The 14,436-nt window shown below is 36.9% G+C and overlaps 1 protein-coding gene across 1 annotated transcript in view; it reads left to right on the top strand.

Annotated features, from left to right (window-relative positions):
- GLP1R (glucagon like peptide 1 receptor) overlaps positions 1-14,436 on the top strand; it is a 98,522-nt gene that overhangs the window by 33,455 nt on the left and 50,631 nt on the right. The window contains exons 4-5 of the mRNA XM_070949862.1: positions 9,363-9,459; positions 11,808-11,918. Coding sequence (XP_070805963.1) covers positions 9,363-9,459; positions 11,808-11,918 — 208 coding nt within the window. The remainder of the gene's footprint in view (positions 1-9,362; positions 9,460-11,807; positions 11,919-14,436) is intronic.

Here is a 14,436-nt window from a genome sequence, read left to right as displayed (position 1 = left end):
TTGGCATATGATGTAAGGCACTTTCCTGGTACAGATTGTGTTAACATACCTTGCAGTTAAAGAAAAATTAAATTCTACAATTACATTTTCAGTTGGGATTATTCTGAGTTTATTTAGTCAGAAGCATTTGACTAGGCTTATGGGTTTTAAGGGGGTTGAAGATGAATGTTCATTAGATTTTTTGGGAAAGTTATTTATGTCAAAACAACATTTCATGAAAATGCTCATATGTATTCCTTGTTTTTACTTGTAAAATGTCTTTTATGTGTATTATATGTTAATATACATTTTGATTTGATTTTCATTCTTTCGTAGTATTATTTAAATTAATCTGATATATGTTGTCTGAAAATTATGGCCAAAGATTCTTCTGAATGTTATTTGCCTGAATTACAGCAACATGATGTTTCTATTAAAATGGAACCCTATAAATTAGGCATTCTTTAAAGAGGGGCTATCTTATTATTATTTTTATTATGGTTTGTTAATAATATTCCAAAGCCTGGCTAGGCATAATATAAAAACCACTAGAGACTGTGGTTAAAGTCTTTGCTTAAAATAATAAAAATAATATTCCTTTATTTCATTTCGGTAGAAGGAATTTTTATATAATTCATAAATTATAAATACTTTAAATTCTGTTAATAAGTGAATTTTGCCCCATTTTATGACCTTTCTTGCCACAGTTATTAAATGAATAACTGCAGTTGATAAGTAGGTAACGCAGTTGTTAAGTGAATCTGGCTTTCCCATTGATTTTGCTTGTCAGAAGGTCATAAAAGGTGATCACATAACCTTGGGACACAGCAACGGTCATAAGTACCCTGTTTTCCCCAAAATAAGACATCCCTAATCGGGCTTTTGAGTGCATGGCAATAAGGCCAAGCGCTTATTTCAGGGTTCAAAAAAATATAAGACGGTCTTATTTTCAGGGAAACACAGTATGAACCAGTTGCCAAGCATCTGAATTTTGATCACATGATCATAGGGATGCTACAAATGTTGTAAGTGTAAAAAATGGTCATAGGTCACTTTTTCAGTACCATTGTAACTTTGAAAGTCACTAAATGAACTCTTGTAAGTAGAGGACTACCTGTATTTATTTTAGCAAAATTTACTAAAATCATTAAACTTTAGAAAAGCTTATCATAGTAATATGATAACTAATAGTTTGGGATTAATGTGACACAACATGACACTGCAAGCTTACAAAGATAGAACATTCCTTTGACGTTTACTGGACTTTTTAATGCCAAATATTTTATTTATTTATTTATTAAATTTATATTGCCACTTATTCACCCATGGCGACTCAAGCGGCTTACAGAATAAAAGACCACATTTAAAACAATAAAAACTAACAAAAGGAATCAAATAAATTAATATAGTACAATATAACAAAATCACGTCCCACCCCCCACCCCGGTGACAGAGATCACACAAGCCATTTAATGAGTTCCATCCCACTCTGTGTTCCCCAGGCCCACTGCCAAAACCAGGTCTTCAGCACCTTCCGGAAGAGTATTAAGAATGGGGGCCATTCTAATATCTGGGGGAATGATGTTCCAGAGAAAGGGAGTCACCATAGAGAAGGCCCTTCTTCTGGGTCCCAACAGGTGTATCTCACTCAGGGATGGGACCCACAACATTTCCTGCTTGCCCGCTCTAATGGGTCAGATAGATGTGACTGGCAAGAGACGGTCCCTCAGATAACCTGATCCCAAGCCATGAAGGGCTTTAAAGGTGACAACCAGCACCTTGAATTGCACCCAGAAGCAAATTGGCAACTAATGAAGCTCCCGCAGGAGAGGTGATACATGTGCACATCAGGGTCTGCACAAAACCATGTGGGCACTGCATTTTGAACCAACTGGAGCTTCCAGATGCTCTTCAAGGGCAGCCCCATGTAGGCGTGTTGCAATAGTCAAGACAGGAAGTGACTAGGGCATGAGTGACTGTGAGTAGGGACTGTTGATCCAGGAAAGGGCAAAACTGGCACACAACCCGCAGTTACGCAAAGGCCCTCCTGGTCACGACTGCCACCTGCTCTTTGAGCAGGAGTCGTGAGTCCAGAAAAACCCCTAGATTACGCACAACAGGGTCTGTTTGGGTTAGTGCCACTCCATCCAAGACCAAAGGTGGCAATTCTCCCTATGCCAACATACCCCAAACCCAGAGCCATTCGGTCTTGCAAAGGTTTAATTTCAACCCATTGCTCCCCATCCAGGCCCTAACAGCATCCAGGCACTGCAAGAGGGAGGACATGGCATCACTTAACTCACCATGGGCTGAGACATACAGCTGAAAATCATCAGCATATTGGTGATATCTCAGTCCATTGTGATGGATGATCTCACCCAGCGGCTTCATATAAATGTTGAACAGGAGCAGAGACAGTACTGTGCCCTGCGGAATCCTGTAAAGCAGTGGGCAAGAGCTGGATCTCTCCCCTCCTATCTACACTGACTGAGAGCGGCCGCAGAGGAAGGAAGTGAACCAGGATAGCACAAGGCCTCCCACTCCCATTCCCCAAAACCGCCCCAGGAGAATACCATGATCGATGGTATTGAAAGCCGTCAAGAGGTCAAGTAGAGCAAGGATGGATGCACTACCCCCATCCCGCTCCTGCCAGAGATCATTCAAAAGTGCGACCAATGCCGTTTCTGTCCCAAATCCAGGCTTGAATTCTGACTGATAGGGATTGAGATAATCTGTTTTATCCAGAAACCTCTGGAGCTGCCGCACGACCACCTTCTCAACAACCTTCCCCAAAAAGGGAAGATTGGAGACAGGTCAGAAATTATCAAACCGGTGGAGTCTAGCGATGGCTTCTTAAGAAGTGGGTGGGCAAACAGCCTCCTTAAAGTGGGCACTGCCGCCTGCTGTAGGAAGCACCTGCCTATCACCTCCTGGGAAGTTTTCACAAGCCAGGGACGACATGGGTCTAAACAGGTGCTTGCATGTATACTCCCTAGGATTCTATCCACTTCCTCGGGAGTAACAGGGTCAAACTATTCCCAGATAACAGGGCAAGAACCTGCCTCAGGGGCTTTCACCGGACCAGCAACCACACCAGCATCTAACTGGAAGCGAAGTTGAGCAATTTTGTCTTCCAGAAAATCCGCAAATTCCTTCAGTAGACCTCAATCACCTCCTTCCCCAGGAGGAGGAGGCTCACCTTAAAGAGGGCCACTGGGCAATTATCTGCAGATGCAATTAATGTGAAGTATTTATACTTCGCCACACAAATCACCACGAGGTAGCCTTAGTAGCAACTCTTACCTGTGTTCAATCAAGTTCATCCTCTGTCTTGTGCCAGCGGCACTCTAAACGTCTCCTTGTGTGTTTCATCCCTCTCAGTTCCTTTGTATACCACAGGACACAGAGAGGTCTATGGGTGAGGAGAGGTTGCATAGGTGCAATTCTATCCAGAGCTTCAGTCACCTTCCTATTCCAAATAGTGACTAAGAGCTTGACTGGACTGCACAATAGATCTGCAGTTAGATTTGCTAAAACTTTATACTCTGCAGTGTAAAATTGAAATGATTTCTTTGAGTGTTGGTTTATATTTTAATTATTTTTAGTTAAAAAGTAAGTCTAGAAATCTAGAATCATACAAATGGAAGGGATTACAGGATTTGATCAACTCTAATCTTTTCTCAGTGTAATACCTGCTACAGCATTTTGAGTATATGTCTCTCTGAGGATTTTGATTGAAAGGCAACATATAGCTTCATGAGGCAATCTATTTTATTGGATGATAGTTCATACCATCAAGAAACTTCTCTTACTAATCTAATTTGAATCTACTTCCTGTAGTTAAATCAGTTGATTCTGGTCCTCCCTTCTGGAACAAGAAAGAACAAGATCTCTTCTTTCTCTATTTGTTAATCTCTCTGCTGTTATTTCAACTGTGTTCTATTAGATTTCTTTCACTATTCTTTATGGTCATGCCTCCCAGTCTTGCACACCATTTTGGTAGCCCTCCTCTAAATTCATTGTAGTTTTAAAAGGACATTGAAAAACTGTTTGGTATTCATACAATATTCCAGGTTGAGTTTGACCAAGCTGAAATATAATGGGATAATTAATTTTTGGGATGAGTACTCAAACTCATGTTAATAGATCTCAAAAGAGCAGCTGCATCACCTTCTTGGCTCATGTTCAACTTGCGATCTACAAGAACATCCAGATCTTTTTTATATCTACAGTTGCCAAACCAGGTCTGTCCCATCTTTTTATCTTTCTTTATAATTTCATCCTGTACAGTTTGGCCATTGTTCAAACCTATTTAGATTTTTTTTTAATTGTTTCTTCTGGTTCTAAAGCATTAGCCATTCCTTATAATTTTTTATAATCTGCAAATTTTGTAACTATCCCCTCAGCCCTTTCACCCAAGTCATTAACTAAAGTGTTGAAAACTTTGACCCAGGGTATTGCTTGGTGTATCTCACTGCTTTCCAATCTGCCATTTTTAATGATGGAAATTTCTGTGTCTAAACCCATATGTTACATGCCATAATCTTGTAAAATATATTTTTTTAGAAGCCATTTCGTCTGTTCCCTATTTTGTTTATCTTTAATTACCTCTCTTGCATCACTGTGGAACAATTATTTTGAAGCTGGTGTTTGCTTCAGATATTATAATCCCTTAAAACCAATTCCATCTAGTAGTAGCTTAAATATAATGCGAAACTATAGTTATCATTATTCATAAAAGAATCATCCTATAAAATGCTTCAACAGTTATATCCATGCCAGGATGAATGTAACATTATTACATTTTATTTTTTAAAAAATCTAAATATTCCCACAAATTACTGGAGGTAAATCTGCTTGTTCCCAATTTTAATTCCTAAATCGGATCCACAGTTGCAATTCAGGTTTCAGCAGGAACTATACTGCCAAGGATTAGACTCACAGCAGGGAGCTTTGCATTATAAAGACAAAGAGTAATTATTATTGAAAAACTATACAAATAAAGGCAGTTAATAAATGTGCATGTTGTGTAACAAGAACATAGGTTGAATTGCCTTTATGATTCTCTGAGAGCATCTTTGTAATTGATCATAATGGCTTATAATAACATTGGCTTGTTTGTTACACAAAAACAGTTCCTTCCTCCCCCCCCCTCCGATACCTTTTCCATGTATGTGAAGGCTGAACAAGGGTGGCTTTTCAGTTGCTTCTTTTTTCAGTTACATGCAGAGAAATACAGAAATGCATAGCAGAAAGCAGTGTTCACATTCACACTTTTTACAGTAACCTAACTTCTGTGGAGGGCAGTGGTCTTGGTTTCAGTGCTTAATTAGCCACATTAGTAAACAAAGAGGTAAGTGATGTACATTTCTAATGTACAGTGTATGTAGAACATTTAAAAATATGTTTCTGGAATATAAAAGGAAGCACTATAAAACTCTCAGTGAGTTGAGCAGGGCTAAAATTGTTGAAAGTAGTCCTTCCAAATTAAAGAAGATACTACAGTCTGCAGTCAGTCATGAAATTTTATACATATTTAAACTAGAATAAATCCTTATAGAGTACAGTAGTAGAATAAATGCAATTAGGATGAACCTGGGTAGAATTGAATTTTAGAGTAATTGAAAAGATCTAAATGTTAACATTTTTCATAAACAAAGGTGAATGCCATTTATTAAAATATTTACCCTGACTTTCATTCATGTAGATCTTCATGCAGCTAATAATAAATTGTAAGCAAGCGGTAAACATATGTAAAAAGTACGAACAGTAGAATAGTTGATTAAATCCAAAAACTGGAGAAGCCCAACTACAGCAGACAGTGAATTTTTGCTCCGTTGTGACATATAAAATACTGTGCTTAAATATGTGATCTGAAAACAGATGGATCAATCTGACATTTTGAGGGAAATAATTTAGAAATCTCTGTTCTAAAGAACTGCTATCCAGTACTGCTTAGCTAACCACAACTACATTCTTGCAACTATTAAGTATATTCAAAATACAAATAGTAACCCTATGTGCGCTTCAAAAATATTCAGAACAAGTCCTTTGGGCTTGTCTATTAACCATTTTACAATAACCATCTTCAAGGTAACAAAAGATATTGAACTCATTTAGAAAATGCTATTAAGAAAGTGTTCATTCGCATTTCATAAGAAAGAAAATTTCATAAGATTGGCAGACTTTCCCTCTGTTTTGTTATCCCACAGAGAGAGGGAATTACCAGGTATGATGATGATGTTATCCGTCCAGTTGTGTCCGACTCTTGACAATTTTATGGTCCAGGTCTCTCCACATCTTTCAAACTTGCACTAATTATTTGAACTGCTCTATGCTCTGGCTGGTGTCAGCTTGGATAGTGGCCAACCACCATGTTCTATATTTATACGTGATGTATGACATGTGAATGTAACTTTTTCAATTAAATTGTGGAAACTACCATATTTTTCAGAGTATAAGTATGCTCCAGACTATAAGATGCATCTACCATTTTTGGGGAGGAAAACAAGAAAAAAACTCTGCCTCTGCCTCTGCCTCCCAGCAATTTGCCTCCTTGCAGCAAACAGTAAACAGCCTGCTTTAGTTTCATTTTCAGCACAGTCTGATTAGCACAAGAAAAAAAATCTGCCTCCTAGCAATTAGCAGCAAACAGTGAAGGCCCGTGCAGTAATAGGCAATGGCAATCCGTGCAGCTGAGGGTTGGGAGGCCGATCCAACCGACAATCAACTGCTTGTGCTAATCAGACTGTGCTGAAGCTAAAACAGGCTGTTTGCTGCTTGCTGCAAGGAGGTAAATTACTGGGAGGCAGAGATCAAAGGGTGGGGGCCAGCAGGTGGGCGGGGCTACATTCGGTGTATAATTTTCACCCTCTTTTAGGAGGGAAGAAGTGTATCTTATATTCTGAAAAATACGGTATATGTTGTATTTTTTCTATCTCTCTTCTACTTTTTTTGCTAGAAATAAAGCATGGATATGCAAAATCATGGCAACCCTCTTCCCCTAAATTCATGCAATCAGGATACAACTACAAGAGCTATTAATCTTCTGCTTGGGGATATAGACTTGTATCAATAACTCTGGTCAGGAGATATATCAGCAGTTTAGTGGTAGATTCTGCATAATTAGGTTTCTGCTGATGGTTTTATTACTTTTTTTTAAGCATGCTGCCCAAACTATCCTGAGTACAAGGAAGATAGTTTAGATGGGTCATTAGTTATTTAAAGGATTGTAAAATTTTACAGTTCATTATCATGTTTTATCATGTAGAATTTTGTTTTAGAAGGTATGTGATGAAAAGACGGAAAAATGTAACAAGTTATCATTTGTTATGCTAGTAAAAAAATTGCAATCAGATTAATTTCTATTAAAATGATGTTCCCATTTTCAGATAATATCATAGTTATGTATTCTTTGTGCTGCAAAATACTTAATAAAAATGAGTCAAAACTAATGCTTTCTCACTTTACGAATTGCTATGAAATGGTGTCAGTTTGGAAGCCTTACTCTACGGTTACAACTTGTCTTCTTGATGTAATCTATCTTGTTCAGTCTCAAAACTATAAATCATGGGTTCATTTTTTTTCTGTTTTACACAAAAAATCCATGCCGGATTTCCAGTCAGCAATAATTATCTTTTATCAATTAAGTAAATTTAGTAATCTTAGAAAATGTTATTATCTTTACTCAACCATTCCTCCACTGTGGATGGCACTGAATCTTCCCATAATCTTCCTACAGATAACCATATACAAAAACAAAGTTTCATGACTTTTTTCCCAATGGTTTGTCCATCAACCCCAAAAGAAAAACCTCTGATCTCAATTATTTATTAATCTTTAAAATCCACTGCATCAGTGTATTACTTTGAATCCAGAATTTTTTACCTTTCTATATAACCACCAAACATAATAAAATGTCCTTTCTTGTCCTTCACATATCCAGCAGAAACTTGACTTGCCTTTATACATTCTAGAGTTTGTCTAGTGATATATACAGTATAGATACATTATTTTATAAAAATCCTCTTCTAAGATTATAAAAAGCCCAAATTTCAATCCTTTCAACTATGTATTTTCCCTTTGTCCCAACTGTACATTATGACCAAAATACTTTAGCTTACTTTATCATACATTATTTCACTTGTTCTTCTATTTTAAATGTCTATAATACATGTTCATTGTTTGTATGTAATACTATTTCAAACTCTGTCTCACAATGTTCAAAACCAAGAACTCTTTGTCCACTTTAAATCATTCTAATAATTGTAAATAAGAGAACCATTGATAACTATGCCCCCATTTAACTCTTGGTCCCTGTCCCCCCCATACAAATCTAAAAATGTTCTTCTGCCACTGTTTAAAATGGTACATAAGTTATCAAACAAGTTTTGTCTGAGACGTGTTTTCCTAGACATTTGAGGCAAGAAATTTCTTTTTATCATAAAAATTCTCCCCAGAAATGAAAGCTATAGTTTCTCCCATTTTAACATGTCTTTTTAAACTTCATTCTATGTCTCAACCTACTTATTTTCAAATAACATACAGGTCATGTTTGTCATAATGATAAGAACTAGCACATTCTATAAGGGCCAAATGTTTATGAGATTATTCCACATTTTGTTTGTCCAAATTCAGTATCCAAATTCACTGCTCCAGAAACATTTTCGGTAGGTATGTTCTATCTCTACCCATGGTATCATATGTGTACTAAAGTACATACACATTTATGTCCCCAACCTTCATACAGCTAGGATTACCATCAGCTTTCCATATTCTTTTGTCTACAAATAAACAAAGGAAAAGACATCATACATCCTCATATAATTGTTCTACTCATTGTTGAACCATTTGCTAAGCATTCCATTTATTTTCAACACATGTTTTAATTTCACCATACAGAGCTCTCATCACACTCAACAAGTGTGAACTAATCTTTCAGTTAGTGTCTGTATTGTGAGCCACTGTCAAACATATCTAGCATTTTTGTAATTTTGAAAGGATAGTCTGTTCATTAAAGAAGATTGAAGCCCCTGCATATTGGAGTCAGTGTGTAATTATAATAAATCATGTCAGATGCCAACAAAACAATGCATGAATGAACAAGTCATGAATAATTAATTTGGAGCTGGCTATCAATAAGCAAAGTTAAGAATGATTGTTAGAATCATTCCGTTTTACAGTTAGAAAGGTGTAGCATAGCAAAGATTACTATAGCAGAATCTCGCCAAGTCTAATATTTTGTTGAACATTAATTACTAATTGTTTATGAACTAATTTAGTTCATAAATTTGAGGAGATAATCACATGATAAATAGTTGCTTTAATATTATGGGAAAATAATGGACAATCGGATTTAACTGACTCATTTTCTTTCTTTTCAGAAACCATATTCTTCATTTCCCTCCCTAAAGCAGAATTGGGAAGAATATCGGCTTCAGTGTTTAAAGTATCTGCAAGAAACACCCCCACTTGTGGCAGGTAGGGCTTTTTAAATTTAATATATGGCAACCACAAATATATCAAAAAATGTTTGGCAAAAAAAAAAAACCAGAACACAAAATAAAAGATGAGTGGACATGACCTTATAGATGACCCTCACTCTGTCAAGGACCTTGGAGTACTCATATCTAAAAGTGCCAAAGCCCACTGTAACAACATCACCAAAAAGGCATTAAGAGTTGTAAACCTAATCTTGCATAGTTTCTTCTTCGGTAATGTCACACTACTAACCACAGCATACAAAACATTTGCTGGACCAATTCTCGAATACAGCTCATCTGTCTGGAACCGCACTACATATTGGACATTAATACAATTGAACGTGTCCAGAAATATTTCACAAGAAGAGTCCTCCACTCCTCTGCACGCAACAAAATACCTTATGCCACCAGACTTGAAATTCTGTGCTTAGAAAACTTAGAACTACATTGCCTTCGGTATGACCTAGGTATAGCTCATTAAATTATCTGCTACAATGTCCTACCTGTCAGTGACTACTTCAGATTCAACCACAACAATACATGAGCACACAATAGATACAAACTTAAAGTGAACCGCTCCAAACTCGATTGCAGAAAATATGACTTCAGCAACAGAGTGGTCAGTGCCAGGAAAGCACTACCTGACTCTGTGGTTTTATCCCAAACCCTCCAAAACTTTAATCTTAGACTGTCTACTGTTGACCTCACCCCATTCCTAAGAGGTCTGTAAGGGGCGTGCATAAGAGCACCAGCGTGCCTACCGTCCCTGTCCTAATGTTTCCTCTATTTGTATCTATTTTATGTATCCAATCTATGTTTATACTTATTACTTAATACGTTTTTGATAAATAAAGTAAAATAAAATAAATATCAATCAACTTTGGGGAGCTACAGAATATTGTCTAAAAATGTTGCCAAAGACTCCAAAAGCAGAGTTCTAATACGGTTCAAACTTCTAAAAAAGCAGAGTCTTAATAAGGTTCAAACCTCTAATAATGTTCAAACTTCAAACAAGGATCAATTTGTACACTCACAACTACCATTGAACATCTTTAAAAGCATATTTTGTTGTATCGCAAAATATTGGGGTTTTTAGCTATAAAAGGTATTTTAGCTATAAAAGCATTAGAAACAACAGCCTAGTTTATGTTTAGGAAAGCCTTCATCACTATAACATTTGGTTGTATGTCTGAATTTAATCATTTTTTTAGATCTGATTCTGAACCATTTTTTTTTCATTGCTCCCTCTCAGAGTTGCACTGCCAGTAACAGCCATGGAGAATTACCCCTACTTGTAATAATAATAGCCAGATGGAATTAATTTCACTTTATCATTTTGAGCAGCTAATACTGTAACTGTCATGGTTTAATAAATCCTATTGTAGGATGGACTTTTGAGTGGGAATTTGTGCAGTGTATCAATGCATATCATTTACAACTAAAAACAACATGACAAAAGATCTCTGTCTAGGACAAACACATGAAGTCTCTGAATACTTTGATAGACCAGTAAGACAATGCCAGGTGTTGTAAGCAAGACAAAGTGGAAGATATCTAGGTGGTCACAATGAAAGCAGTTGCTTTCTTGACGATACCCATGGTCTTATTTATTTAAGTCATTATCATGTGGTTTCTGTTTGTCAGCTGAAACCAGAAGAATTTGTGACTTACTGAATTTCCTGAAAATTTTATGTATATACAATATGCACACACGGACACTGGCCACTTTTCAGTCCTTGATATAGAAACTTTTATTAGTGCAATATTCTTTATTAAATGATCGACAGTGTCTGATTTTAATTAAGAATACCTAAATCTAATAGTGTAATTTTCACTTTGTCAGTAAAATAGTCAACCTAGGACCAATATTTGGTTCAGTTCTTAAGATTCACTCTGAACATATAAATATATACATAGTTTGAAGTTTTTTGTCAGCTGTGCTGTAAAGAATATTGCAACAATTTGTGCAGTATATACTTCCTATTTACAATTAAGTAATTTATGATTGATAGTAGGTCTATAAATGTTGAGAACAAAATCTCTGAGAAAGGTATAGTTCAACAAGGGGAAAAAAGTGCACCATTGCCATGATCTGCAATTCTAGACTGGCTTTTTAAAAATCTAATTGAGGATTTGAGCTGTTGAATTTTGAGGTTTAATTGTAAGATTAAATCTTAAATATTTCCTTCTAAAATTCAATTTGCTGCTTTGAAATTGTATTTAATGATAAAAAAAGCAGGCTGGAAATATCTTTTCTAAAGTCAAATAATTAAAGTAATATATATAATACAATGTTATTTGTTGTTGTTTTCCTCTGCTGACTTCTAAATTATTCTCTATTCATAGAAGGCAAGTTTTGCAACAGGACTTTTGACAACTATGTCTGCTGGCCTGATGGTATCCCTGGCACCTATGTGAATATGAGCTGCCCTTGGTATTTACCATCAAGTAGCTCAGGTAAATTACTTGCATACCAATCCTGGAAAAAGGTCAAAATGTTCTTTCTTCTCACTACGATGCTAAACTTGTTAAAAGCTGAATGCCCATCAGGCAATGATCTACAGCCTATTGCTCTTCAACCACAGTATAGCTAATCCTTGATTTATGATGACAATTGGGACCAAAACCTCTGACAAAGAATGCAGTCATTAAGTGAGTCATCATGTGACCATGTCTGATTTTTCAACCTTTTTTTGTCTCCATTGAATTTGATTATTGGAAACCTGCTAGGAAGTTGCAAATGGTGATTGTGTCACCCTGTGATATTGCAACCATTGTAAATTTAAGACAGTTGTCAAGTGCTTAGATCATAAACATGTAACAATAGGGACCCTGCAACAGTCATAAATCATAAATTACATTTTTCAGCCCATTGTAACTTTGAATAGTCACTCAATGAATAGTCTTAAGTATGTATATATATGGCTCCCTGAATGATCAGGAATGCTGGCCAGGGATATTAGTTATCATCCTCAGACATCTAGGGAATTATCATTTTAGCAAATTTTCCAGAATGAGGAAAGTGTTATGATGCAATGGGCTAGACTTTAACTGACTTATGTACTAAAAGATAGGATTAGATATCCTGTGGCATTCTAAAATTTGCTGATCTACAATGCCAAGCAATCTTAGCCAGCATGATCAGTGGTGAAGAATGCCAAAATTAGTGGCTCAGCAGATTCTGGAAACCCAGAAATTGATAGTCCCTGCTTTAAAATATTATTGTTTCATACAAATAGTATTCCTAACAAGTAATATGTGGAAAGATGAGTCCTAGACTGGAACAGCTGTTAATGAAAATTGACCTCAAATTGTTGCAAATTGCTTGGCAGCTTTTAGGAATCTAAGCAGGCTAATTTTATTCATTCTGTTTCAGAGATACAAATGGAAAGAATAGCCTTCTAAGAATATTTAGATGTAAACTTTTATTTTAAAAATATGTCTCTAGAATTTAAGAATGTAAGTAAGGGATTAGGAAATCTCTTAACACCCTGCATGAAGAATTAGAGGCCTTCCTTCAAGTAGTCTATTTATTTACTATCCTTAGGATTTATGATACCAATTTTGGCTGCTCAGTACCAACAACCTTTAGTGTGGGAAAAAGAACCAAGATTTACCATACTCCTGCATTGTTAATAAATTATCACAATTGGCTGCATCTTTAATGTATTTTTGAAAATAAGTAAAAGCTGTGTTATCTGGGGATAGGATTAGTGTTTGGATTTCTGGTGAGTTGATCATTAAAAGATTGCAAGTCCCTTTAGAAGTAAATTAAGGCTTACAAGCTGCCTTTTCCCAACTGTTCTTGAATTTCCTATTTCTTCATGGCCAAAATGGAATGTTCAGTTTTTTTAATTATGAAAAGCTGTTTGAGCCCATACTACCCAACTCCACTAAATTTGTGGCCTTCCTTTCCCTTCCTTCCCTGTTTGTATTGCAATATGTCTTAATCTATGGAACCACTGATTGGTTCAAAATTGAGAAAGGAGTTTGGCAAGGCTTTATATTGTCGCCCTGCTTATTTAACTTATATGCAGAGCACATCATGAGAAAGGCAGGGCTAGATGAATCACAAGTTGGAATTAAGATTGCCGGGAGAAATATCAACAACCTCAGATATGCAGATGATACCACTCTAATAGCAGAAATTGAAGAGGAACTAAAGAGCCTCTTGATGCGGGTGAAGGAGGAGAGTGCAAAAGTTGGCTTGAAACTCAACATTAAGAAAACTAAGATTGTTCTGTCCCCTCCCACGAGTGGCCTTGCAGAGGCTCAAATAGCCTGGCAGTAACAAACACAGACTAGATAGACTGAAGTTGGCCCTTTAATAAATAATTCTCTTCCAAAGCGTTTATCAGCCCAATAGTTACCGGGCAAAGTTCCAAAGGTCTTGGCAGACGGCCAGCAAGCTACTGCAGGAATGCAGACTCTTGTCAAAAAACTCCAGACTAACAGTTGTAAATCCACTACATCCAAAACGCCAACAAATTGTTCACTACGCCTTTCCAGCCCAGTCACACCCCTTTTATACTTTGTAGGGTGTGTCCCTGCATCTCCCGACCACACCTCTTGGGACGTGGCAATAGCTGTTCTCTACAACGTCTCCTATGTCTCTCTCTTGCATCCAATAAGGGCTCCCCCTCCTCGTTACCGGCCTCTGTTTCCTCCTCACTTTGGCTGGGGTCCAGAGGCATGTCATCAACTGTCAGTTCTTGCTGACTCACCAGTGAAGACGGCCCCTCCGGCACATAGCTCGTGACAGCTTCCTCCTCCTCCATATCATCCTCCGACTCGGCATGTGAAGATAAATCAGCCTCCGGGGCCGGGGTCGCAACAAAGATCATGTTATCCGGCCCGATCAATTCCTGGCAAATAAATGGGGAAGAAATGGAGGTAGTGACAGATTTTATTTTCCTGGGCTCCAAGATCACCACAGATGGAGATTACAGTCAAGAAATTAAAAGACATTTGCTCC

Source organism: Pituophis catenifer, unplaced genomic scaffold (assembly GCF_029215685.1).
Source record: "Pituophis catenifer annectens isolate HBS135680 unplaced genomic scaffold, rPitCat1.0.hap2 SCAF_1, whole genome shotgun sequence".
NCBI classification, from domain to species: Eukaryota; Metazoa; Chordata; class Lepidosauria; order Squamata; family Colubridae; genus Pituophis; species Pituophis catenifer.
This window is presented reverse-complemented; position numbering and strand designations above follow the sequence as displayed.